General features: G+C 55.9%; 1 protein-coding gene across 7 annotated transcripts in view; it reads right to left on the reverse strand.

Annotated features, from left to right (window-relative positions):
* Positions 1 to 24,585, reverse strand: part of RAP1GAP (RAP1 GTPase activating protein) — a 63,892-nt gene extending 39,307 nt beyond the window's left edge. For 2 of the 7 annotated variants that reach the window (XM_033115414.1, XM_033115413.1), the window contains exons 1-2: positions 9,351 to 9,471; positions 7,176 to 7,211 (exon numbers count right to left, since the gene is read on the reverse strand). In XM_033115414.1, coding sequence (XP_032971305.1) covers positions 7,176 to 7,211; positions 9,351 to 9,394 — 80 coding nt within the window. In that variant the 5' untranslated portion in view covers positions 9,395 to 9,471. Of the gene's footprint in view, positions 1 to 7,175; positions 7,212 to 9,350; positions 9,481 to 24,467 lie in introns of those variants that run through there. The other 5 variants (XM_033115416.1, XM_033115415.1, XM_033115410.1 and 2 more) reach the window with 5 other exon arrangements.
* Between the last annotated feature and the right edge of the window lie 1,794 nt (positions 24,586 to 26,379).

A 26,379-nucleotide genomic window follows, 5' to 3' on the forward strand; every position in this document is an offset into this window, starting at 1 on the left:
AAGGTGGGCCTCCAACCTCCCTGCCTGTTTAGCCACCTTCCACCAGCTGCCAAGAGATGATCTGGAACGTTCCAGATTTCAGGTGGGGGAAGGGATCTTGTTCCTGACTCGAGGCCTTTACACTTATTCTGCCCTCTATCCTGGACCACCCTTCCCACAGCTCCGTCCCACTGGGACCTCAGAGAAGCCCTCCTGATACCCTTAGTAAAGGCGGGCCGCTTCCCCCCCAGCCTGTCACTCACTACCCACTGCCCATCTGAAATTACTTTATCATTTGTCTGTTGGCTCATTTTGCATCTGGCTACCCCACTGGAAGATAACTGCATGAGGCCAGGGACCATGTCCATCAGATTCACTGCTGTTTCCTCAGTTCTTAGACACTACCTGGCATATGGCAGGGACTTGATAAACATGTGTTGAATGAACAAACGGCTAATGGAAGCCTTGAAAGAATCCTGTGAGGTGAATACTGTCCCGTTTACAGGTGTGGAAACAGGTTCAGAGGGGTGAAGTCTCAGACCAGGTCAAGATTAGAGACTATCTGACTCCCCGAGAACACTAATACATCAGAGTGTTTCGTAGCCAATCTTCCCTTTCTATAGGCAGGAAAATGAGCCTCAGAGAGCGATGTTTCTCCAGGTCACCTGAGCCCAACATGTTTCTTCCCTCTTGCAGCACATACTCCGAGACAGCCACCCTGATATGCTGGGCTGGCCCTTTAAAAATACTCCTCACTCTTTTCACTCGCCCTGAGGTGGAGACTACTAATACCCCCGCTGCAAGGAAGAAACCACTGCCACAGTCCAGCCAGGGGAGGTACTACCCAAGGTCACCCAGCCAGGCCTCAGCGCAAGCCTGGCTGGCTGCAAAGCTGGCATTCTCAGGGCCAGTGTCAAGGTCAGTGCCCAAGGCCAGGAGCATGCTCACGTGTAAGCAGGTCTCACCTCTTGGCAGGTGGTGAGATTCCAGAGGGCAGAGGCAACACATGGCAGTTCTGTCCCCTTCGCAGGGCCCAGCACATAAGATGATACGGCAATAACTGATCTCTGGCATCACTCTGTGCCAGGCTCTGGTTTTAGATGCTGGTACAGATTACCTCATTTAATCCCCACAACAGTCTACAAGGTAGGTGCTCTTATTGTTCTCATCCGACAGGTGAAGGGACCTAGACCCAGAGAAGTTAACCTGTACTGTACACAGCACTGGACTGACTAGAAGTAAGAAAAGTTGAAGTTGGTATTTGAACTCAGACCTGCCTGAAAACAGAACCCAAATCTTTCCATGTTCCACCCAGACAAAGGGACCCGAGCCTGAGCACTGCCAGGCTGTAGAGGCAGGCAGGGCCAACCAGACTGGGAGGGAACCTTAGTGCTGCGAGAGAGAGACCTGAAGGACCATCTCTGCCGAAGACGGGCCTGGGGAAACTGCCCAGAGACAGACTCACTACCCAAGATCACACAGCAAAATAGTGGCAGTTCCAGGACCAAACCATTTGGAGGGGATCTTCTCTTGTCTCTTTAAGCTAAAGAAGTGCTTTCCTAGAAGAGGGGGTCTCTCTGGTGTTGGGTCTCTCCCAGGAGTCCTCCCTAAGGATGTGGCCTTCCCCAGAAGGGGGCATCTCCTGGGCCCATAGGAAGATAGAGAGGGACAAACAAAGGGGCTTCAAGGCCTACAAGAGCGGATTGAATAGAGGATGAAAAGGAAGCGGGCTAGGACCAGTGACTGTGGAGACCAGAAAGAGCAGACTTATGGGAGTACTATGTAATCCCCATCCTTATCTCATTGAAGGGCCACTGTGGGGGGTGGGAGACCCGGAGGGTGCATCTAGGCTCAGGCAGCTGTTTCCAAGTAAGGAAGAACTTTTGATATCCATCTGAGCTGCCCAGCGATGGAATGGGCTACTTTAAGCGTAGTGAGCCTCCTGTCACTAGGAGTGTGCAAGAATGGGCTGGTCAAGGAGCTGCTAAGAGGTCAGGGATGGTAGGTTTCGAGAGGTCCATGGTGTTGCTGCAAAAAAAGGTGCGTATTTCTCAGGAGACCCCCAAAGGCTTCTTTCAATACTTACAGGGGTCGTGAACCCAAGGATGGGTTCCTAGCTAAGTGGGAGGCCATAGGAGGGTACCTCAAAGGTCTCTTCCATTTCCAAAGATTCTAGGAGGCCCCAATTCTCTGATGATAAGATTTTACAGAGCCAGGAGTCTAAGACTCAGTGGTTGTGCAGGCCAGTCACTGACAGTATATCCAAATGCCTACCCTGCTTCAATCTGGCCCCTCCCCACTCTCCAAATTGACCCCCGACTTTACTCTTCCTTATCCCTCCAGCCACACTGGCCTCCTCCCTATTCCCAGAATACACTAAGCTTGTTCCTGCCTCAGGGCCTTTGCACTTGCTGTTCCCTCGGTCAGGACTGCCCCCTTAACCCTGCTAACTGTTCCCACACCTGGCTCCTCTTATTCTTCAGGTTTTGGTTCAAATGCTACCTCCTCAGAAAGGCCTTCCAGGAATCCCTCCATCATCCTCCAGCCATGTAGCACAGGGTGATGTGCAAACGGAAGCCCGGCTACTTTTGTTCAAATCTCAGCCTTGCCAAGAGCCCTTGAACAGGTTACTTAACCCTTCTATGCCTCAGTTTCCTCAGTCTAACCAGAGACAATAACAGGACCTGTCATATGAGGTAGTTAGAGGATTAAATCCATCAATATATAGAAAGTGCTCTCTGGAACACAGCCCAACATGCAGTAAGCTCTAGTTAGAGACCAGCTCTTGCTTTTAAATTCAGCACAACCATCACAGTTTGTTTTCTTGCCTATTTACATACCATCTTCACTACTCTTCCATTTTGGAGATGAAGAAATCGAGGTTCAAAGAGGTGAAGAACTGGCCAAGGTCTCTGAAGATAGGGAATGGGCCTGTCTCATTTTCTGCGGAACCTACAGTCCCTAGAACTGAGTGTGGCAGGCATACAGTAGGTGCTCAATATTTACTTGTGGCTGAATGAATGAATGAATGAATGATGAATAAATGACCACGACTCTGTCACTCTGAGGTCTGTGCAGCCAGGAGCCTGTGCGCTTAAGATTCTAACTCAGCCTGCCTCTACCCACCCTAGTGCCAAGGGACCCCCCAGCTCCATGAAGCTCCCAGCCTCTCTCAGAAGTGGCTGCTGGGACAGGCAGGGTCATGAGCTGAGGACCAGCATCCCTGCCTCGGTCCCCAGTGGGACCCCTTTACCCCAGCTGGGCCAGGGGGATGAGGCAGGAGCTGCCTTGGCATTCACCTTGGGGGATGCCTGCCCAGAGCTATGGTGGCAGGTATGGGCTCAAGAAGCAGCTGCTAGCTCTGCCCTCCTGTGCTCTGCCAGCTGCCTGCCGGGGGCCTGCCCACTACATGCATAATAGATGAGGAGGCCCAGCGGGCTGTGCCTGCCTGGCATTTCAGAGCCACTAATGAGGCCAGCCTTGCGCTTCCTGCAGCGGCGCACAGACCCCCCAGGGCCTCTGGCTCAGTGATTTCAGAGAGAAACCACCTGAGGACAGGGGCTGCCCACCCAACCCCCCTGCTTGGCACGGGCAGCATCCAGGAGCGTGAGGGTTAAAGCTACGGGCTCAGGTTGACCACTCTGCCAGTCTTGGTTCGCCACGCATGAACTGTGTACCCTTGAGTCTCAGTTTCCTCATCTGTAAAATGAGGGGAGGGAGACGGTAATTGTCTCTACTTTGTAAAGCTGGTAGAGGATGGAATGAAATACTTCAGATGAAGTGTCTGGCCCAGAGCCTGGGACCCAGGAAATGCTTCCTATATGGGAGCACCTGGTGCCATTACTGGCAAGGGTAGATATCTCAGCGACTAGGTGGGCCTTCTTGGTGGGACAAATGGAGCTGGGCTGTGACCCCTGTTTTGGAGATATTTGGGGGTCACCTCCCCCACCCCCGCCACTCCATAGCCAGCACTTCCCTCACTCCCATGGCTTCCCCGTCTCTGGCCAAGTTCCCTTTCTTGGCAGGAAAACAATCTGGTTTCAAATCCAGCCCGTGCCAGCTCTGTGACTTTGGGCCAGAGCCTTCACTGCTTTCAGTCCTGCTTTGGGCCTCTAAAATGGGGACAGTAAGGCCAACTTGCAGGACTGTCATCACAACTTAATGAGATGACCACAGTAAAACGCCCAGCACACTGCCGGCACTTGATCCTTGCTGGGTCCAGCCTCCTCCTCCCAGGCTGCTAGCTTCAAGGTCAAAGTTGAGTCTCCTCTTCTCAGGGTATTTCCAGAACCCCCCTTCCCTGCACAACTGCACCTTGCCATCTCCCACCCTGGCACTGCTCCACCTCCTTCCTCCCCTCACCATTTGGAGCCACCTTAAATGTCCATCCCCCATTAGGGCTACAGAACCAAAGTCATCCACTGTCCCCCTGGCTCTTAATCCTCCTACAGGGCCTCACTCCTCTGACACTTGCACACTTGTTCTGAGCTCCTCCACTGCAGATAACTTGCTGACAAGGGGCAGGGAGCAGGGGAATCCAGCCCTGATTATATCTGGTCTCTACTAGCCCTCACCGCTCCCCTGGTCGAAATCCCAATCTCTTAACTATTTTTTTTAAATGGGTGGGGGAACCACACCTCCTCCAGGAAGCCCTCCCAACCTACTTGACAAAGTGTCACCTGTTCCACTCTCCAGACACATTCAACTCAATTTCACAAACATTCATTAAGCATTTACTGGGTTCAGGTAGCTGTGCAAGACTGTGTGGAGAACAGGTAAGGAGAGTACAGCCCAGCTTTAATGGAACTCATGCTAGAAAGTGGATCTAAGTGAAAAGTAACTCAAGTGATCTCTGCCTTCACGGACCTCCGAGCTTGCCTCACACTGCAGTGTTATGTGGACATGTTCATCTCAACTGAGATTAACTTACTGGAAGATCCAATTCAACAAATACTCATTGAGCATCAGTGGGGCACAGAGAGGGGAAGTGACCTGCCCAAGGTCACACCACTAGTATGTGGGTTATGCAAATTCAAATACCTATCTGTCAGGCTCCAAAGGCCATGCTGTTTCCACTACCCAGGAAAGAGCACTAATGTGTACTCTACAGGCATGACAAACAGGAGGGGAGGTCTGCTAAGGAGAGAGATAGGGTGTGTGGGGGGAATCAGGAAAGAAAACACTCAACAGTGACAAAGGTGGGCTGGAGGTGTGGCAAGGGCTTGTGGAAATGGAAAGGGAGAGCATATCAGGGGGAGGGGACAATGTGAGCAAAAGCATGAAGGTGGTGCTCACGAGGGCCATATTCCCATTGATCAGAAATGAGGGGTACAGGAGAAGTTAGGCCCAGACTAGAAAGGGGGGTGGAGACAGGCCTTGAATGCCAGGAAAGCATAATTAATAGCCAAAATGACCTTCATTTTACACTGATTATATGCCAGGCACAGCAATTGGCTTCCAGGGATGAGGGTGGAAGGGAAGGCATAGGGGTTAGCATCTTGGACAGCAGCTCTAACAAGGAGGGTGTGAGGCAAGGCATTGTGGGTAATAAGCAAGTCCTGGTGATTCCATAATCTTACACTATTACAGGTATGTCAACTGAAGCCCAGAGAGGGGAAGGGACTTGCCCAACATCTCACAGCAGACTAGTTACTATCAGTCCTGGACCCTCATCTCTGACTCCTCTTTCAGGGCTCCCTAGAGTGGGCTTTCTAGATCACCCCTCCATTTTCAAGTCTTCCCTCAAGTGCATTCCCTCAGACCCGTGCTGTGGCCTGGAGGCCCTGGGACAGAGTGGGGAAGACTCTGGGCTCTGCAGAATCTGGAAGACTAAGATTCAAATCCCAGCTCTGCCACTGACTAGCTGAGTGACCTTGGGCAAGTCACTTCCCCCGTCCGTAAATTATTGTTTTCATCTATAAACAGAGATAACAGTCCCTAACTCGGGGATGCAGTAAAGATTATGTGAGATGATCCAGTTCAACCACCTAATAGTACCTCGTACACAGTAGGTGCTTATTAAGTGGCAGTTGTTGGGATACTGTTATTGAACTCCTTGAAGGAAAGGAGGGAGACTTCCTCACAGCCATCTTTATCTCCCCTCACCCTAGCCCTGCTCTGGGCTTAGCACAGTCTTGCACATAGTTGAGGCTCAAATTGACTGAGCAGAGCAGCACTCCTAAGCCCAGAGAGGGAGAGTACCTGGCCCCAGGTTACACAGAGAGCATCAAAGGAAAATAAAAGGGCAGGCCCTGGAGCTCAGCCTGGGCACCCCATGTGCCTCCCACCCCATGTGTGGCTTCCAGGGGACTCTGCCAGCAGGTCGTGCAATAGTGCCAGGTAGAGTTATCCAACAGCTGGGGGGCACTGCAGGGCTGGGGACCCTGGGAAGGCCTCAGCAGGGGCAGGAAGCAGGAGCCAGAGCCACTGGGGGCTGTCCTGCTGGAGTTGAAGTGATAGCAGGAGCAGCCAGCCGGGCCCATGTGATGCTGGTGCCAGGGAAGCTGGGAGGTGCCCGCCTGCTGGGGCCCAAGGGGAGCTGTGAATCCCGAGGTGCGGCTGCACCTCCACCCACTGCTCTCTGTGTTGGGGAAGCTGCAGACACAGCTGCTTCCTTCTCTCCTCCAAAGAGAAGGCAGCCCCACACTTAGGAAATGGGCTAGAGGAGAGGGTGCTGAAGGCCACGTGTGGAGCAGGACTAGAGAGTTTGGGGGTCAGCAAAATGGCTAAGGGCTCCCCCAGCCCAGCCAGGAGCCACCGTGAAGTGGGAAGGAATAGAGGAGAGAAAAAGGAAGGAAACGCTGTCAGTGAGGGCCTATGATACGCCAGGCCCTGTTTTAGGGGTTTTTTTTTTTTACAACTTTACACTCTGTTAAATAGGCATTTTAATCTCCATTTCATAGGTGAAAACACTGAGTTTCAGAGAGGTTAGTGAATTGCTGAAGGTCACACAGGCAGTGGCAGAGCTGACATTGAATCAGATTTGCCTGACTGCCAGGTGGAGCTCTAGAAAGAACCGTAGGGGAGACTAGATGGAGGCAGAACTAGTAGAGGGCCTGCCCGCCCCATCGCCTGGAGAGGATGGCGGGAGGGTTGGTGGGGTCTGGTCTGGCATTGTAAGGCGTGGTAATGGTTTGAGAGTGTCCCCAGGATCTAGCCAAGCAGCCCAGCCCCTCCTGAGGGCCCCCAGTACTTACCACACACTCCGGCGAGGGGCGAAGGACTTGTCCACCCTGAAACACAGCAAGAGGGGTAGTAGGTTAGGGGGCAGCCCCTTCTTACCCAACCGTGCCCAGCACGTCAGGCCAACCCCACTCACCCCTGCCCTCCCAGAGGGGCCTGGAGGAAGTGCCAGATGCATTGTCACCAACCCCAATACGCTACAGGGGCCCCAGTGTCAGATGGGAAGGTGTAAGGTGAAGGAATAAGGGAAAAGAGGCAGCATTGGGGACACGAGGTAGAGGGGCAGGGGCCTGGATCAGGAGATGAGGTGGCAGCAGGCGTGGGGGTCAGTGTGGGAGATCCTAGAACATGTGGAGTGGGACGGTGACCACGACAGTTTGGGGTCAGAGCAAGGATGTGGGGTATGGCTGGGGCCAGCTTAGAGTGTTTCCAGACAGGACTGAAGGGTGTGGATATTTAGGAAGAACACCTCCCCGACTTCCCCCGCAGCCTGCCTTGGTCCTGGAGCTGGAGCTCACTCACAGCCACCAGGGGACGAAAGCCTGGGAATCAGGGAGGAGGAGAGCCACAAGGGCCTTCCTCTCCTGTCCCATTCACAACACACACGCACCCTGCCCCCAAAGCAGAGCCAGAGAAGAGCTCAAGCCCCCAGGGTTCAGGGACCACCCCTAGGCTTTGTATCCCCCAATCCCTTCAGATCCTGTTTCAGAGAGTGTGTGGGCAGTGCCCCCTCTCAGATCCTCCCTCGAACCCCCTCTGAGGGCACCTTGGGGTTGGGGAGGGCGGGAGAGGGCTCCACCATCTTGCCCAGCAGGGGCCAAGGGGCTCAGCAGCTGTTGGGACAACAAACAACTCTTGGCTCCCACGAAGAAGCCAGAGGAAAATATGGAAGGGGCCCCAATCCACATTCTGCCAGCTTGGGGGCGTCACCTGGGGGAGGGAGGGAGCGCAGGGCTGGGAGCTCCCAGGAATAAGCTAATGTGGATGCTGCAGATGGAGAAAGTGAGGCCAGAGTGGCCAGGACTTGCCCAAGGTCACACAACACAACCCAGGCCACTCCCGGGGCTGCCTCTGGTGTCAGCTGACCAGGAATCTCAGGGCTCAACCCAAGGTCCTTTCTTCACCTGATGGCTAGTGAGGCCCCAGACAGAGAAGGCAGCCCACCCAACCCCTCTGCCCCGGTCCCCTTGGAGGTTGGACATCCAGAGAGGGGAGGCACCTTGGAAACCACCCCACAGCTCAAAGGGCACCTAGTCTACACCAGCAGCATTACATGTGTGAGCCCCAATTGCTCTGTACCCCAAAGGTGTGTGTCCCTCTTACTATAGGGAGGCAGGGCCTGGTGAAGGTTATGCCAACTACATGGCCAGCCAGGGAAGGGGCTCTGACCCGTCTGTCTACCCAGATTTCCCTCCCATTTACCAAATTCCTGCTCAAGGCAAGAATTCCCCCAGCACAGCTCTGCAACCCTCTGAGATGGGTACTTGGGGTCAGGAAGGATAGTGACCCAGAGATGGGCCAGCCACCTCTCTGCCTACTTCCCCCCAGGTCTCCAGGACCAAGCAGCCAGCAGCCCTGGGAGGAAGGGGACCCTAAGAGCCAGGGGGCCTGAGATAGGGGCAGCCCAGGTGCGGGGAGGTGGAGGTTGGCGGAACCTGCCACCTGACATAGCTTCTTGGGTCCCTTCTTCCAAAACCTCAGTGCAGGGGCCCAGTAGTTTCAGAGGCCAAGCGGGGGCTCCTTCAGGGCCTCCCCTGATTTACTTCTTCCCATCCTTACTATACGTGCACCCAGGAGTGCACGTGCGCGCGCGCACACACACACACACACACACACACACACACACAGGCCCAGCTTCCTGTCCACACAGTAGCCGTGCATAAGCACTGCCACCCACTTGGGACACAAACACAGAAATGCCCACCCTTGCGTTCACGACCCCACACGTGTACATGGACATCCAACAGCAGCACACAAGAACACACACACACACACTGACCAACACGGCACGCTACGCCCTGGTATCAGACCGCTCGCCTCACACACAAGCACAAATCCACAACTACTGTACAGAATCTCCCCAACCCAAGCCGGGACACAGGCGGGCGCACGCGCACACGTGCACACGCTCGCGCTCCCACGGCGCACCCTCGCGTGCGCACGCGGGCGCCCCCACCCGGCGCACCTACCCTCCATAGGCCCCGAAGGTGAAGCTGCGCTTCCGGCAGGTCATGGTGCCGCCGCCGCCGCCTGCCTGCCCATCTGGCGGGTGGCGAGCCGGAGCCGCCTTCCCCGTGCCCGGGTCACCTTGGCAACTAGGGCTGCCCCGCCCCCGGCCACAAGCCCCGGGATTGTCCGCGCCTCCGCAGGCTGCAGTCCAGCTTCCGCGGGCAGCCGCGGGCAGAAAGGGCCGCTTGTTCGCGCCGCCCTCCGCCCGGGGGCGGGGGCTTCGTTGGACTTTCCCAGCTGGGACTTCGAGGGCAGGGCCGGGCGTGGCCTCCGCGGAGGCGACATGGGGTGCGGCGGGTGGCGGTGGGGCGCTGGCGGTAAGACGAGACTGACCCTCCACTCCCAGACCCGGGGCGCACCCGGCTGCGGACCCTCTTCTAAGGGCGGCACCCTCTTCTATCTCCCTAAAGCCATAGCTGTCGGTGGAACTGTCACCGTCATCACGAGGCGGGAGTTCACAGCAGGTCGGACCAAGAACTTGGAATCCAGGGTCAAATGGTCTGCACTGTGGGCAGGTCCCTTCCCACCCTGTAGGTACCTCGAAGTTCTTATCTGTAAAATGGGATTAATCCCCTCTACCCCAGGGCCCTTATGGTAATGGCCTGAGTTAAGGCATGCAGAGTACTCAGCCAGGCCTGGCACAGTAAATGCTCCATACCAGCTATAAGAGTCCTGCACTATGGGTCAAAAACTCTGCTCTTCAGGCAAATGAGTGAGTAAAAGAAGGAATAGAGTCTCCAATAGTCCTTCTATGGCCCACTCTTACCCCCTCTCCCAGGAGTTCCCCCGCCGCTACCCCTCTACCCCCCGCCCCCCACGCACATACTGCCTTCCCCGGGTGAAGAGGAGGAGCAAACGGGCGGAAATGGAGATGCTCCACTCTCTTCTTAATTCATCCAGCCTGGGTTCCCTCACTCAGCAACACAGGGCTGAGGCCTAGAGCGGGCCACACATTCACTGAACAAACACTCTGAGCCCCGTCCTCTGCACCCAGCTCATCCAGAGCTCAGTCCAGTCCACCCCACGGACGCTGTCTCTCCTGCCCCACGTAGAGATATGTCAGGAAATGCGGGACACCGGCCCTGCCCCCAGGACTCACCCATCCCTCCCCGAATGCCCATTCTGCCCCTCCAAGAGAGAGGGATTACTCCCCACTGCCCTGCACCCAGAGAAGTCCCTGGGGCCTTGAGGTTTTCTACCGGGTGTTCTGTTTAAAAGGACTGTAGGGAGGGAACAGACACAGTGGGGAGACGAGAGAGGAAGAGCACAACCCAGGGCTTAAGGATAGGGTGGCAGGGATGCTTCAGAAGCCTTTCAGGAACTATTCCACCTGGGCCCTGGGCCAGGGCGCAGTGAGTGCCATCTTCCCCTGGGAAGTGATTGGGCTGGATACAGGGCTCCAGTTTGCCTCACCCAGGCACGGGTAAATGGGGCAGCAGTTTCTCCATTTCAGACGAAGAAACTGAGACCCTGGCTCACAGCAATAACCTCTCTCTTGCGGGGGGTTCCACCCCCAGCCCCCTCTCTGCCCCCACCCTGGACCCCTTCTCTTCTCCACAGTCTGGTGGGCGGAGGAGCACACCAGAGCCCTTTGCAGAGTTCAGAGTCCAGGCAGGGCAAGTGTGATTTCCTTACCTGTACAACTACTCCCTTGGTTTGGTTCTCAGAGGAGGGTCTGGCTCCCTCTGGGCAGGGTGCTCTAGAGCCAGGGCAGATTCCTGAGAGGAGGGACCACCCCAGGGCAGTGTGGGAAGCCCACTCTTCACAGGGCAGTCCTATAGGGCTCTGAGGGGCGAGCCTTGGGAGCACTGAGGTTGGCTGGAGGAGGGAGGAAGTCTTTCCCTCCTGAGTGGTGGGGGGGGCAGAGAGCTGGAGGGAGGGGAGGACCAGGAGCTGGGCCTGGGCCATGGCGGGTATGCGCAGTGCCAGGGCTCCTGCCACATCCAGGCTGCCGCATCCCCCTGGACATGGCCTCAGCCTTGCCCGTCTGTCTTGTCAGTGAAAATGATTCCTAAGTCGGCTCTGCATGTCCACTTGGCAGGGTGGCCAAGGGGCCTCCAATGTGCCAAGTTTCCCAGCCCGGCCTGGCCCCTGGGAGGACCTGCTGGTGTTGGGACAGTGGGCCCTTGAGAAAGGCCATAGGGGGCTGCAGGGTTCCCAGTGAAGACAAAGAGCCCAGTGTAGGCTCCCGACTCTTGGGCTCAGACCAGCTGCAGCTGCCTTACTGGCAAGAGCTGGGGGTGGGGTGGGGGTGGAGGTCACGTTCTCTCAGCTAGGGATGCACAGGACAGCTCCTTGACCAGCTCCTGGTCCCTTGGGCAACAGCAGAATTTAAATGTACCTTCTTAACCTGCAAGGCCACTTCCAAGAATTTAGCCTCTGCATCATGGCACGTGAGCCTGAAGATGAATGGCAAGGACAAGGGACAGGAAGGCACATGCTTATATCCTCATCCTTGTGAACCCCCCCGCCAGGGTTCAAATCCCAGCTCTCCCACTTGTCAGCTGTGTGACCTTGGTTGGGCAAGTCACTTAATCTTTCAGTGCCTCAGTTTCTTCATCTGCAAAGTGGGGTTGATGAAGGGGTCAAAGGGTTTTGCCAAGATTTAACTAAGTTAATACTTGTAAAGCATTGAGAATAGTATTTGAATATCATGTGTTTGTTAAACAAAACACTTGCTGCAGCATTCTTTGCATCAGGCTGAACTATATGAAATCCCGATTTTTTGTAGAGTTAGCAAAGATTTATAGTAAGAGCTCCACAACAAATTAATGGCCAGCCAAAGGGAATCTGGCAAATAAATTAAGCTCCATTTATACCATGCAGTACCATGCTGCTGTTGGAAAGAATGGGGCAGATCTATGTGTGGGATGTGGAGCAACCCACAACACAGACACACAAACAGGCAGTTTAGTATGGACGTAGGCGCCGACCAGGCTCTGACATTCCTTAGCTGTGTGACCTCAAACACATTATATGCCTACTGTCAGACATCCAGCCTTCACTGGCCCTGTGACCAGGAAGTCAGCACAGAGCCCTGCTTGCCGACTGGCACTGGGAGGTCATTGCCAACTTTGAGGTGGCATAGAGTGCCCTTCTTCCTTTCCCTCCAACCTCTCACCTAGAAACCCGAGCCAGGATGGCCTACAGGGGCCAGAACCTCCTTCTAGAGGAAGCACCCTCTACGGGGCCTCCTACATTTGCACCCAAGTTCAAACAGGTGCTAGACTGTGTTAGGGAGGAGGGAAGGGTACAGGGGTGGAGTGTTCCAGAGTTCCCTTTCCAAGTTCATCCTGGGTTGAGCTCTGTGAGTTCCACCCACCACCTGCCTCCAGCTCCCCCTTCCCAACCCAGGGAAATGTAAGTGTACAAAGAAGGGCAGACTCCTGGGAAGATCTCAGGCCTAGGCTCCAGGTGGGGTAAGTGGGGTCAATTCTTGCCAGGAGTCCCCAGCAACCTTCCACCCCTGCCCCCCCCACAGTCATTCCCATTCAGGATATCTGCCTGGGGCCTCCTGGGCAGGAGACAGGGTGGCCCTGGGCTTCCTGCCTGGCCTGCAGCCTCCTGTGTGGCTCTGCATTAATCAGTTTTCCTCCCAGAACCTCAGTTTACTCATCTGTTAAATATCCACTCTCACCTTGCTGGGTTAGAGACAAAATAATGGAAAAATGCATTTGCCTTCAGAGAATTCCATAGGCTTGAAGCATCATTATTCTTAACCCATTGCCTTTCTAACCCAGCCACACCTACCCAATCCAAGATTCTGCGAACCCTGAGCTCCTGGAGAAGGAGTGTCCTGGAGGGTCCCCAGGCCCTGGGAAGGGAGAGAGGAGTGGATGTGGCTTGGCCCACACTCTCTCCCCAAGCACATACCCAGTGAGGTTACCGACCCAGCCACCCCTGTCCTGGCTCTAAGACCCCTACCACATTCAGTGGTTTCCTGAGACCCCTGCCTACTCAAAGTATCGCCATCAGGGATCAGGACAATCTGACCTAGCCAAAATGGCCAGAATAAATGCCTCCACGGAGGCCCCCACGCCTAAGGATGTGACTCTGGTCACCATATGGACCATGTGCCTCTAGGGTCCTTGAAAGCAAAACCCTTCTGGAAACACAGACACACATGACAGCGTGTTTTTCTCCCTTCAGTCATGCATGTACTGAGCACCTACTGCGTGCCTGACACTATTCGGGCACTAGCGACAGAGCATGAACAAGTCAGGCAAGGTCTGTGGTGGACCTGTGTGCCCACCTGCACAGGAACCTCACCAGGTCAAACATGCACTTGCCTTGTACTTTGCACAGAGACATCTAACTCGTGCCTACAGAGATCATATCAAATCAAATGCATGCAGACATACTCATCAGCCCCTACATTGCAAACCCACATGCAAAGGTCAAATCAAGTTCACATCCACAGGTCCCAAATCACTGTGTGCTCACTGACTATCACTGGCTTTGTACACACATGTGAACACATGCCACCCACAACAGATTCATGCACAGAAATCAAGGGCCCACATGCCCTTATCACATGCGCACACACACACGCACAGCCCAGCTAAAAGAAAGGATGGCTCTTTGGGGGTTGAGGGGTGTGTAACTGGTGCATCCCCACGGAGAGGGATCCAAAGCCCCTCGGACACATTATAGGCTGGAATCCAGTCAGCCTCCTCCCCCTACTCCCCTGCTAAGGGCACAGTCCTCCCCACCCATTTTCAGGGACAGGTAGGCTGAGCTGGAAGGAGACTGCTTGATGCCCAGAGCTCCACTCAGGGCAGCTGGGCTGACAGAGCCCTGCCCCAGGGGCAGGGGACCTGGGTTTTGGGCCCCAGTTCTGCTGGTCACTCATGTTTCCAATCCCTTCGCATGTTGGGCTTCTGCTGGTCCATCAGTAAGGTGGCAGACGGGATTCCCTGACAATTCCTTCAGGTGCCACCCTCCCACTCAGCCAGCCAGCCCAGGATTCTGTGAACCCTCTTCATCCCAACAAGGCCCCCACCTTGGCAGCGGTTCTCAACCTGGGTGGCTCTGCGCCACAGAAAGCATTAGGGTTGTTTTCAATCACTGGGGATCACCATTGTCATTTAGTGGGTAGGGGCTAGGAAAGCTATGCAGGGGAGAGTCCCACCCAAGGAAGACTTGCTGTGTATCAAATACCCACCCCAGATATTTCTGTGGGTGAAAAGCCCGTTGATCTCATCCTAGACATAAGTCTGATTTACATATGAGAATTTTTTAGTGTGGCTTTAATACATACTGAGTCTTCCAAAGATGCAACTACTGGAGCCATTCAAAACCAGAAGTCAGAAATAGCGATGCGATTTTTCTGTCCTTAAATCTAAACCTACACACGCGCGCACACACTTGTTTACTTCATTAGGTCTTGTGGTGTGACCATGCCAGAATATTTATCTATGGAAGTAGAGGGCTTTTACTTATTTTAGGGCAGTATTTTGTTTGGTTTTTGAAGTTAGGTGTGTAAGTAGGCTTATTATCTAGGAATGCCATTACAGGAAAATGAATGCTCTTTCAAAACTTGTTCTGGGACTCAATCTCTGAGTTCGCCTGCACTTCCCTCTCAAGTGTGTATTTTCATTTCAATGAACTCCCTGTGCTTTCCTGAAAATAAATAAATTAATTAAATAATTGTTCTGAAACGGGAGTCCGCCGCGGTCCCGGGCGCCCTCCAACGACCACCACAGGAATTGCAGTGCGAGGGGCGGGCGGGCTCCAGGACCAGGGACAGCGCCAGGGCGTCTCTCCTGGGGAGGGTGGGGACCCCGAGGGCGCCCAAAGGTAGGTAGCACGCTGTATTTCCCGGCTGCGCGCTCCCCACCCCCGCACTCCTCACTCCTCCCCTTGTGCGGAGGCGGTCCCCGAAGCCTGCCCTCTCCCTTCTCCCTGGTGTGAACTGCCGCTCCTCTTCCTGGACACAATGGCACACACCTGGGCGCCACAATGACGGCACCTGTGCCACCGCCCACCGTGTTCCCGCCGCCTCCTCTCCGTCCGGGAGCCGTTCGCTCCGTGTGCAGATCACGGAGCCGCACCTACGCGCCCTGGGACCTCTGTGATCCCCACGACAGCCCAGCGAGGCAGATCACGCAAGTGTTATATGTCAGCCATGGCTGATGGGGAAACTGAAGCTTGCAAACAGCAGACCCAGCTCTTCTGATGCGCAAGACCTCATCTCCCATCACACATGCACCAGAGAAGCTATCTGTTCCTTAGGCACTGTGCCAAGCACTCTCGTTGGTTCAGTTCTCATGACCACCCTGTAAATTGGGTGCTGTTATCATCCCCAGTGCAGACCAGGAAACTGAGGCCCTGATGGGCTCTGTGGCTTGTCCAAGGGTCAGTGGAAGTACAAGTGACTGTAACGACCCTCTGAGGTCTTCACTCTGCTCTGAGTCACCCGCAGGGACGCTGCTGCTGAGGAGAAAGCCCTTCAAAGAGCCCACACTGCCCTCCTCCACACTGACATCCTTGGAGGCCTCTTCCACCGCACGGCTCAGGGGGGGTGGATGCATGAGGCCCCACAGCCCGCACAGAGGAGCCCCTATCTCCCCATCCTCACAAGCTTTAGCTTCACAAAGCACATGATGGGTGCTTACTAAGTACTTGCTGCCTGGCTGAAGCCCTACCTTCCAGGAACCAGGATTCTAAATGCATAACCACACAGCCTGGGCACAGAATCTGGACACAGAGCAGGGCAGAGTGAGCCACGGGGTAAGGGCACAGGTGTGAGAGCCAGACAGAGTGGGGTTCCAGCCCAATCCTGGGCTGTGTGACTCGCAGCCTCAGTTCCCACATCTGGAAAATGGCAGTATACTGGCTCTTAGCTCAGAGTGATAGAGAGTATTAACGAGGTGATACCCGTAGGGAGAAGACTTGGCACAGCGCCTTGTGCCCACAAAGGGCTTGCAGGGAGGTGGTTGCTACGGCTGTTGTCGGCAGGATCTTCTTTGGGGTGTACAAAATCCAGGAGCCCCTGCAGAGTCCTGCCCCATTTCCCACAAGGACAAATCAGGTCACACCATACTCCATGGGTAAGTCCGAGGGGCAGAGAAAGAGGCCGCAAATGCTGTCTGGGGTTGTGTTGGGGACAGAAGGAGGGGGAGGGGCAGCCATCTTTGGTGGGGGCAGAGAGTTTAGGAATGTCTGGAGACCCACCTCCCGCCTAACCTCTGACCCTCAAGCCCCTGGCCTCTGGTTCCAGGTCAGCTCCCTGATCCCCTCAGCACACCGTAAACGTTCAACGAATCAATGATGTCTCAGGTTGGCCAGAAACAAAAAGAACACTAAAACCCATTTTATTCCTATTCTCCTACATATAGGGGTTGACAGTAGCATGGGTTTAGAGTTAGATGGATGTGTGTTTAAATCCAAGCCTCTGTCACTTCCTGGTTTGTGACTTTGGGCCATTTTCAGAACCTCTCCAAGCCTCAGTTTCTGCATCTGTAAAGGGGATGGGAATGGTAATAGTACCTGCCTCCTAGCATGTTCTTAGGGTTCAGTGTGAAGGGCCCATCGCTGGCACAGAGTAGGCACCCAATAAGTGGGGACTGGCTTTACGACTGTTACTGACACGTGCTAGCACAGCCATGCCGAGTCAGGGGACCCAGGTTTCTAGACGCAGCTCTTCCTCTGGCTCGCCCACCGTGACTGTGGGCAGGTCCCTCGCCCTCTGGGCCCCCCCCCCCGTTTGCTTCTCTGTACAATGAGGGCTCTCCAATGCGCCTCCTCCGTCTGCTTTTTCTGGGGCAGCCTGGTTCCCATGGGCATATCGGGTGGGGCGGCTCCGGAGAACAGGTCTGCCCCTCAGTCTATCACTCTCATCATGGAGAAGGGGACTGGGTCCCAACAACAGGGAGAAAGGCGGGCATCGCTGGGAGTCCCAGAGTGCCACCTGATACCTTCTGTTCCCATGCTGACCTCTCAGAACCAGCCCCCCGGCATCCTCATGCAGGATGCAGTCCTGAGCCACTGCTCTGGGCTCCTCGGGGGGGCCCAGGATGGGGGATGAGCGTAGAGAGATCTGGGTTTGAAGCCCAGGACCAAGGCCAGATGTGTGCCTGAGGCCCATTTCTTTGTCTCTCTGAGCCTCAGTTTCCTCAGCCTCAAAGTGAGGAGGAAAATAACTGCCATACGAGTTCTGCCGGCCCCGAGGGCTCTGGTGCAGATCAGAGGCGACCCAGATGTGAAAGCCCTTAGTGAATTGCTACCATCAGGCGTAATCATAATAATTATTAGCTGTAAAACGAGGGGGTTGGACCAGCTGATCTCCATGGGCTTCTCTCCAGCTCTGATGCCAAGGATTTCTCGTTTTCCGAGCTGGGAGTTCATGCAGACAGAGGGGGCCGGGAGAAGCCGGGGACTGTGAGATTGGACTTCGCCGGGAACCTCTACAAACAAATCTCCCCATTCATCCTGTTCCCTCAACCTAGTCCAGGGCACTGAGCCCCCTGCACAGGCCATGGGGAAGGGAAAAGGGAGGGTGGAGAAGCTAGGGGTTCAGGGTCCTGTCCTGAAGGTGTGGGGACAGCTCTAGAGTGTGAGCTGCCCCTGCCAGAACTGCTCCCACTCCCTAGGGCACAGCCCATTTCTCTCTATTGTGCCCTCCCCTGCCCATCTAATTCTGGATGCAGTACACGAAGTGATTGAAAGTGGAGTCAGACAGCCCTTAATTCAATCTCTGCTCCAGCCACATACCAGCTGGGTGACCTTGGGGAAGCTGGTAACGGTTGCTCTGAGGATTAAATGAGATAGATCTGTGAAAAGTGCTTAGCATAGGGCCCAGCATACTGTTAAGTGCTCAATTCATGCCCCGCACCTGCGTGCCATCAGCCTCCATTCTGCTTCTCCCCTGCAGAACCCTTCTGGAATCCCTCAGCCAGCCAATTCCCACCGTGGCTGACACAGGGCAGATCCCAACAGTGTAGCATGCGAGCAAGGGCAGGGGACAGGTCCCAGAGCACAGGTCCTCTGCCCCCCACAGGATTGCGGAGGGGCACACCTCTGTAGCCAGGGAGGTCTAGGGGCCTGCCTGGTGAGTGGCACCGGTGAGGGCTCTGCTCCAGGGGCTCTTTCCAGCCCTGTTTCTGGGGGCTTGAAGTCCTGAGGGAGGGCCTGTAACGACACCTGGAAAGCTCCCACATCTCAGGTGGAGGCAGGTGGCGCATAGTGCAAGGCTGGAGCCCACCTACCCAGAGCCTTCAGCCCAGGGCCTCCACTGCCTGTTGCTCGGGCCAGCACGAGGGCCTGCGGCAGTTTGCGAGGGGTGGGTGGCCTGTCTCGGAACCTCCGAGGTCGGGAAGAGGCAGCAGAAGGGGAGGCTTGCCCACCGACAGCCTGGGCCTCGTTCTGGCAGCCCCTCGCAGGTCGATGACATGTCCTACTTTTGAGAACGGAGGAATCAGGGCTGCCCCAGCAGCTCTGGCACTGAGTTTGCAAGCAGAGAGGACTTTCCAAGGTCAACTCCACAGGCCACCTCCACCTCACCTCCAAAGCCCTAACTCAGAAGAGGGGGGCCTTAGAGAGGGCTGTCCTCTGAGCTGGGGGTGGGGGTGTCTTTCCGTCGCAGACTTGAGGCTGAGAACTCGGGAGCAGGACAGAGGGCGAGACCCACATGCCTCACCCTCCACTTCCCCCAACAGCCTGACTGCAGCAGGCATGTGGCTCCTGCAGCCTTGAGAAGGTCACATGGCCTCTCGGCTGGCTCAAGAATCTGTCCTTACCCACGGTCTCCCCAAATCCCGGCATCCCCAAATTCTCGGGATCCTGAGGAACAGGTAATTGCAAGAAACAGCATAATTCCACTAACGATACAACACACCTGAGGATCACATAACACGGTCCTAGCTTGCTCTCACTGGAGCCACACTGCAAGGCAGAAGCCGCATCCACCCATTGCACAGATGAAAGGGAGGCTCAAAGAGGTCACTGACTTTCCCGAGGTCACCCAGCTCGTGAGGTGGGGAGAACACGGGTCTCCTCATCTCCAGCCCCGTCATTCCCTGATGGGTGGGGGCCACGTCCTTTCACCTGCTCCTAGGATGGAAGACGCTGGAGCCGTCTCCTTTGCATACACAGGGAAAATGAGACCCATGGAAACAGCCAATGGAGCCACACTGACACAGCAGGCGGACAGCAGAGAACTGTGCCAGGTTACTTGCTCATTCCTAGATATGAATGAGCCGGCCATGTACCCAAAGCCTGCCCACAGAGAGAGCTCAGCCAGTTCCTCTAATGATTTCTCCACTGGCTTTCAGGGAAATGCAAACTCTTTAGCCTGGTATTCAAGGCCCTTAACAACTGATCCCAAGTCAACACTACACACACCTTCCAGTGAAGCCAGACGGGTGTCCTGATCCCCACCTCTCACGTTGCAGCTGGTCACACTCCCAGAAACACCTTCATTCCTCCTTTCCCGATGCAACTCATAATTCCACTAATAGCCACCATTACCATTGATTGACCACCTACTGTGTGCTAGGCACTGACTCCTTATGGGTAAAACTACCCATCTCACGTGATGATAGCAATGCCAAGTGCCTTGGAAATGTGAAGTTATGGAAAAATTGCCTACAACCCCAAAACATTGAAGAAAACGCTTATTTTTTCTTGCTGTAATAAAATATTTGAAGTTTTTTAAAAAATATTTTTCTGGTGTTTGTTTTCCTTTCTGTGCACTCATATCTTTGAGTGCAGCTCTGTGTTTTTCATAGGAGCCTCCAACCCTCATGCCTGACCTGCACAAACACTCGCAGGTGGGCAGGCAAACAGGGCTCGTCATCTCTGTCTGTGGAGAAGGAAATGAGGCACAGAGAGTGCAAGTGACTTGTTCAAAGTCACACAGCAGAGACCAGACTTGGATTCCTGACAACTCTCCGCCCATCTCATCTTAGTCCACAACAAATGCCCATGAGGAGCTGGGCATGGCCCTGGGTATTTGCCTACATTAGTCTTCTTAACCCTTGAAACAATCCCATCAGGGGCGTGAAGTGGGTGATCCCCACTTTACAGATAAAGAAACAGAGGCCCAGAGATATGAAGTATCTATGCAGCTAGTAAGGGCCAAAGCCAGAATTTGAACTCAGGTCTTCTTCTTCCAAAAGAGGGCCCAAGGGAGGGTGGCCCCACGCTGGCAGAGGTATTTATTAACTGAGTGGGCAGATTACTTCACCTCTTTGAGCTTTTCCTCCTCATCTGAGATGTGGCCACAGTAGAACCACACTGGGCTGTGGTAGGGACCAAAGGATGCCACACCCAGATCCTCTGTGTTCCTGGGACACATATTACATGCTCGATAATCGCTTAGCAAGTGTGCAAATGAGGTCCTACCATTGTGCCAGCACATAGCACAAGCATCACAGGTTTGGCTCCTTTCTTCCAATTGGGAAGGGTGTATCTCAGTAGGACACCCCTGTCTTGGTCTGTCTCCCCACCAGCACCCCTCTGCTTCTCCCTTTCTGCTCTCTGAGTCACATCCTGCAAGCACTAGTCGTCAGCCCTAAAAATAGAGCAGATCTGGGGGCATAAAAATGCCCATAGATGTAAACTACAGCTGCAGACCCTTGCTCTCAGGTCCACCCTGGGGACCCCAGGGTGGCTGCCCCAGGAAATCCCAGACTGGCAACCCCTGCTTGACCTAGTGTAGACCCAGAGTTTTCAATCTGCTGGAAGTACTTAGCCAAGGGCCCCCTCTTGCCCTATGCTGCCCAGCAGACCCAAACTTCCTTTCCTCATTGGCACAAGGCTGCCACCTCCCACCTCACATTCCCTAGGCCGGCTGAACTGCCTCCCAGAGCTAGAGATGGGCCCAGAGAGGGGAAATAATTTGCCCAGGCCACACAGCCAGTAAGGGCAGGACCAGGCCTGGACTCGAAACCAACGCTCTAGCAAGCCTAGTGTGAGTGCCCAGGTGAGAATGTCAAAGCCCAGAGCCCCCACTGGACCCCAACTAGCATCAATCTGTCCTGCAGACTTATCTGAGCCTACAGAAGCACCTTTCAGCAGCTGCTTCCCAGCAGTGCCAGAGGTCCAGCCATAGGGTCAGGGCCCAGCCTGCAGAGATTCTGCCAGGCGAGGAGCTAAGCAGAAGAGAACTCGAGGTTTGCCCTCCCTTCACACCAGCTGGCCCCCAGCCTTGCTGGAGGGCAAAGCAGAAACCAGGACTCAGCAAGGCCTCCTGGCAAAAGTGGCAAAGGAAACGGAAGCCCAGGGCTGCTTGAGGTTGAGCTGGGGGTGTTCTGTCTTGGAGGGGCCTGTGGAGTGGCACCTTCAGGGGCATCAATGGGGGAGCCCGAGGGAGAGGCTCCTCTGGCAACCTGGCAGGTGCATGTGGTGGGGGGTGAGAGGAGGTCCATTGAGGGGAAAACACCAGGCAGCTCCCCAGTGTTCTTACCCAAGCTGGGTCCACGTGAGGCAGAAAAGAAGGAAAGTGAGATGTTCTTGGGGGTGGTCAGAAGGGATTCTGCCACCTCCTCTCGGGGTGATGAGTTCACATCCCCCACGCAGGAAGCAGATGTAATGCACGCATGCGTGTACCCATGGTGGCCTGGGTGTGGGTGGGTGCATGCGAATATCTGCCAAGTTCATGTTTAAGGGCATGAGGCTTTCTTGTGCTCCTTTCTTGTGTATGTATCGTGTGTGTGCCCGGGAGAAGATAAAGGAAGCAGATATCAGCCAGATAAGGGCTTCAGAGGGAGCTCTTCTTGCTGACAACCACCTGCAATCTGTGTGTACACATCGGAATGGTGTGTCTTGATGTTTGTAGTTATCACTCAGGAGTCAGAGGCGGCGGTCTTGGCCTGGGTGTGCCCAGGGGTTCCTGTGTCTGGATCTTGGGGTATTTGTGAGTCAAACCGTGTTTGCGTCTGTGTCTGGCTGTGTGAGGGTCTCGGTGTTTGTGCAGCATGTGAGGCTGCGTAGCAGCTTCTGACAGCCAAGACAAAGGCTTCCGTAGACAGACAGGTGGCATGGAAGACAGACCTGCCCCAGGAGTCCTCAAAGGGCCTCCTGGCTCGGAATGTGACAGCTGGGCAGGGAGCAGGGCCAGGTGAGAGGGAGGTAGAGAGCAGGATCTCAGGGCTTCCTGACCCCAGGCCTGTGCAGATTTTGCGGGGGGCTGAGGCCCAAGTAGCAGAGACCCCCCCAAGCCAAAAGGAGACCCTCTGCATATCAAGAGGCCGAACAAGAATCCTTCTTGTCTCCTAGGGGGTTGATGGGTAGAGCCAGGAGAAGCACGCGCTGAGACCCCTGCCAGGCAGACATCCTGGGCAGAGAGGGCTTTACCCAAGGAAGGTTGTGAGCTAGGAAGGTCCCAGGGTGGGAACTCCATCATGGCTGTGGGAAGGGGGTGGCAAAGCAAACATGGGGCTCCCAGAGAGGGAGAAGGTCTGAGGTCTAGACCCTGAGGAAAGGTGGAGGGGTTCTCCTGAACCTGACCCAGCTTCCCCACCTCCATTCAGATGCACCCTCACCCCCCAGCAGCACAGGGGAGTAGGTCCACTGTGGATCACTCCACTCTGTCACTGACCCTTCCTCCACTCCACTGCTGTGGAGACCCACCTTGATCAGGAGTCAGAGAACCAACGCTACCACACGCAGAAGGCAACTCTGTGACCTTAGGCAATTTATTTAGTCTTTCTGAGCCTCAGTTTCCTCATCTGTGCAATGGAGTCAGCCCCTGCCCTTGAAACATTGCTGTGAAGGGGGAAGGCGCTCACGTCACTTAAGGATTAATCATTACCCTGGAATTCTTTCCAAGGCCATTAGGCACCCCTCCCTTTCCCCCAGACCCTCCAACTGCCAGGGGGGTTCAGAGCAAGGCTAAGGTTCAGATAGAGGAGTGGGGGAGGGGAACCCCTGGGGCCCGCTGGGCATGGCCACCACCTCCCCACTCAGCTCCTGTGCCAGGCCTAGATGCCCTTTCAGGGGCACCTTTGATCGATGTTCCTTTCTTCTCATTGGCTACGAAACTCAGGGCTGCCCTCCATTCCCACTTTCTCCCCTCTGTCACCCTGGTGAAGGAGGGACAACTGTCCTGTGGCAGGGTGGGCTAGGAGCCTGGGACCCAGCTCCCTCCTGGGAGGAAGTGAACCCTCCTTACTTCATCTTCCCTCCGCCTTTCTCTTCTCTGTCCTGATCCCGCTTCTCTCCGTGCCCCCTTCCTGCTGGCCTCTGACTTTGTTGAGGGAGGGGAATGAAGCACGGGGCAGGTGCCAATGTGCCATGTGTGAGGGGTGGGGTGTCCTCCTTCATTCCACCCCCAGGCCCGTGGTATGACCCCAAAGGCTCCGGGGTCACACACAGGTCGGGGTCTAAAGACTGTGGAGGGAGGACGCTCGCCTCTTGAGCTAATGTGTGCGTGCTCGTGCACACACAAGATATCTTCCCCAAGCTCGGGCGCCCCACGACGGGCACCAGAGCGCCTGTGGGGCGTGAGAACCGCCCTGTGGATTCCCAGCGAGTCTTCAGATGCTGCGGAGCCAGGGGAAGCGACGAGGGGGCGCCTGATTTCGTGACGCGTGTTGCCTGCTCTGCTGTGGGTCGGGGCCAGGAAGCGCGAGAAACGCTCTGCCCCTGAAGAAGCAAGGACACCACTGCCCTGTCGGCTCTGGGTGGTTGGACCTGAGGACCCCCACTTCCCTCCACTGAGGACCCGAGCGCCTCCTCCGGGGGGTGTTCAGGCCCCTCCGCAGGGATAGAGGGAACGCGCCCACTTCTCCACGTTCCCTGCTCTGAACCTAAGGCGCCCCTCCTCAGGGAGCGCGGAAGGCGAAACCCCCACCCACGCCGTGGGGTGCGACCCGAGCCCCCTCAGCTGCGGCCAGGCGCCACCCCCGTAGGCGGGGGGCTCGGCCGGTTCAGCCCAGGCCTGGCCCCTCTCTCCCCGCCTCTAGCGGCGGCGAAGCCCAGCCTGCGCCCCTCTCCGCCGACCCTCGCGAACCGGGTCCCCGCCCGTTCACCCCACCCGCCCGCGAAGGGTCTTGGCTGCCAGCCAAGGGGAGCCCCGGGCACCTCCACGCCTTCCCTTTCCCAGGGCCGCACCCCGGGAGGGGCGCACTCACCCGCGGGCCTGGGCTGGGGGCGTCCTGGGCTCGGCGGTCCGGTGCCCGCGGCAGCCGCTGCAGCTCTGCTCAGACGCGGCTCCGCGTTCGCCGCCGCCGCCGCCGCCGCCGCCGCCGCCGCCGCAGTTCGGGGAGGGGGGCGTCACGTGACCGCCGAGCACTCCCTCCCGGCGCCGCTCCCCTCTCACTGCGGAGCTCGAGCCGCGGGCGCGGGAGCGGCGGAGGCCCCCCCCCCACTGCCGCTCCTCACAACAGGTCCCGGGGGCGGGCGCTCTGTGCCCCCGTCTTACAGGTGGGGAAACTGAGAACCGAAGAGGACAAGGGCTGACTCAAGGTTACACAGCTGGACTGTGGCAGGGCCCTGGCGAGCACCCAGCGATGAGGCCCATGCTCCAAGGGGAGAGGGACAACTTCTGGGGCAAATGGGGGACACGCCCTAGCCCCCCACCCCCATGGGCTCGGCGTGTCTGCAGGGGCGGGGAGAAAGTAAAGGGAGCGCGAGGTTAGCTGGGCAAGGAGGCCGTGTCCGGGCAGCACGTCCACCGCACACAGGCGGTTGATGCGCGTCCTTGCAGAGGACCCGCTGCGGTAACATTGCCCAGTCGGTTGGCAGTTATGGTTCATCCTCCCTAGACGGAGCAGCTCGCTCCCCACTTCCGACCTGACCGGGAAAGGGGGGGGGGGGGAAAGGCAAGCCTCCGGCCACGCTCTAAAGAAATAGAGGGAAGGCAGAAGTTGGGACCGGACAAGCGTGGAAAACCCAGGCAGGAAGGGGTCGCAGACATCACCTTAGTCTGACCTCTGAGGCCCACAATGGGGAAAGGACTTGACCAGAGCAGCAGTAGCAGCGCCGCTGACACTTGTGGCTCCTGGGCTCCACTCCCCATTGAGGGGAGTCCTGCTTGTGTCACACACCTTACTCTGTTCTCCACCGGGGTCCCCTCCAAGGGCAGCCCTAGATGGAGGAAACAGGCAGTGTGTCTACAAGGCCAGAGCTGTGGGTACAGTGGGCGAGGAGGGTACTTGGTGGCTGAGTCACACAGAACATTGTTACAGGGGATATTTGAGACCTCTGGATCTCACCCCCTGACTCTAACAACTAGGGAAACTAAGGCCAAAGAGGGGTAGAGACAAACTTCCTTTTCATCAACTATTTAGAATCAGTGGGTCAAGGTGACAGGCCCCTCCAAGGCCAACTGGTCCTCCAGGCCCACTTCACAGACAGGACTTAGGGAGGACGCAAGACTTGTATTCATTTATTCAACATATTTATTGAGTACCTGCTGTGTGCTTAACAAGTGACTGTCGTTCCACCTCTCCCTCTTATTTTCCCAGCCACAGGCACTGCATTTCATTAAGGAAAAGATCTGGGGCCTTCAGCAACCCTTACATCCGCCTCTGGAAGATCTGAAACATGCAGGCCCCTGAGTGTTCAGTCCCGCGGGGGCTGGGGCTGGGGCCGTGGCTATGTTTCCTCACGAAGAATCTCACTCCAACCAAGAGATGAGAATTAAGAGGGAATAGCAGGACATGCGTCACCCTCATTCCATCCCCTGCTTCTGTGAAAAGGCAGAGGGGAAGTAGGATAGGGCACTACTTCTATTCAGTCCTTCTCTGTCAAGTTCTCCCTCCTACAAGCTCCCCCCCAGCCGTGGGTGGGAAAGACACCCCAACCCAGGGCTTCGCAAACTTCTAAGAGCACAAGTGGCCCGATCCCAACGCAGGTCCTGATTCAGTGGGTGTGAGCTCCTGCAAGTGTGCCTAATGAAGCTTTGCAGTGTTGCTGGTACTATGGGGCCAGAGAGGACATGCTGAGGAGGGCTGGCAGAACAAGGTTAAGTTCAGGGCAGGAAGATGACAACTGCTGGGGTTCTAGGACAGACTCCTGGAGCACCACCTGCTCACTCTGGGC

Source organism: Rhinolophus ferrumequinum, chromosome 9 (genome assembly GCF_004115265.2).
Source record: "Rhinolophus ferrumequinum isolate MPI-CBG mRhiFer1 chromosome 9, mRhiFer1_v1.p, whole genome shotgun sequence".
NCBI classification, from domain to species: Eukaryota; Metazoa; Chordata; class Mammalia; order Chiroptera; family Rhinolophidae; genus Rhinolophus; species Rhinolophus ferrumequinum.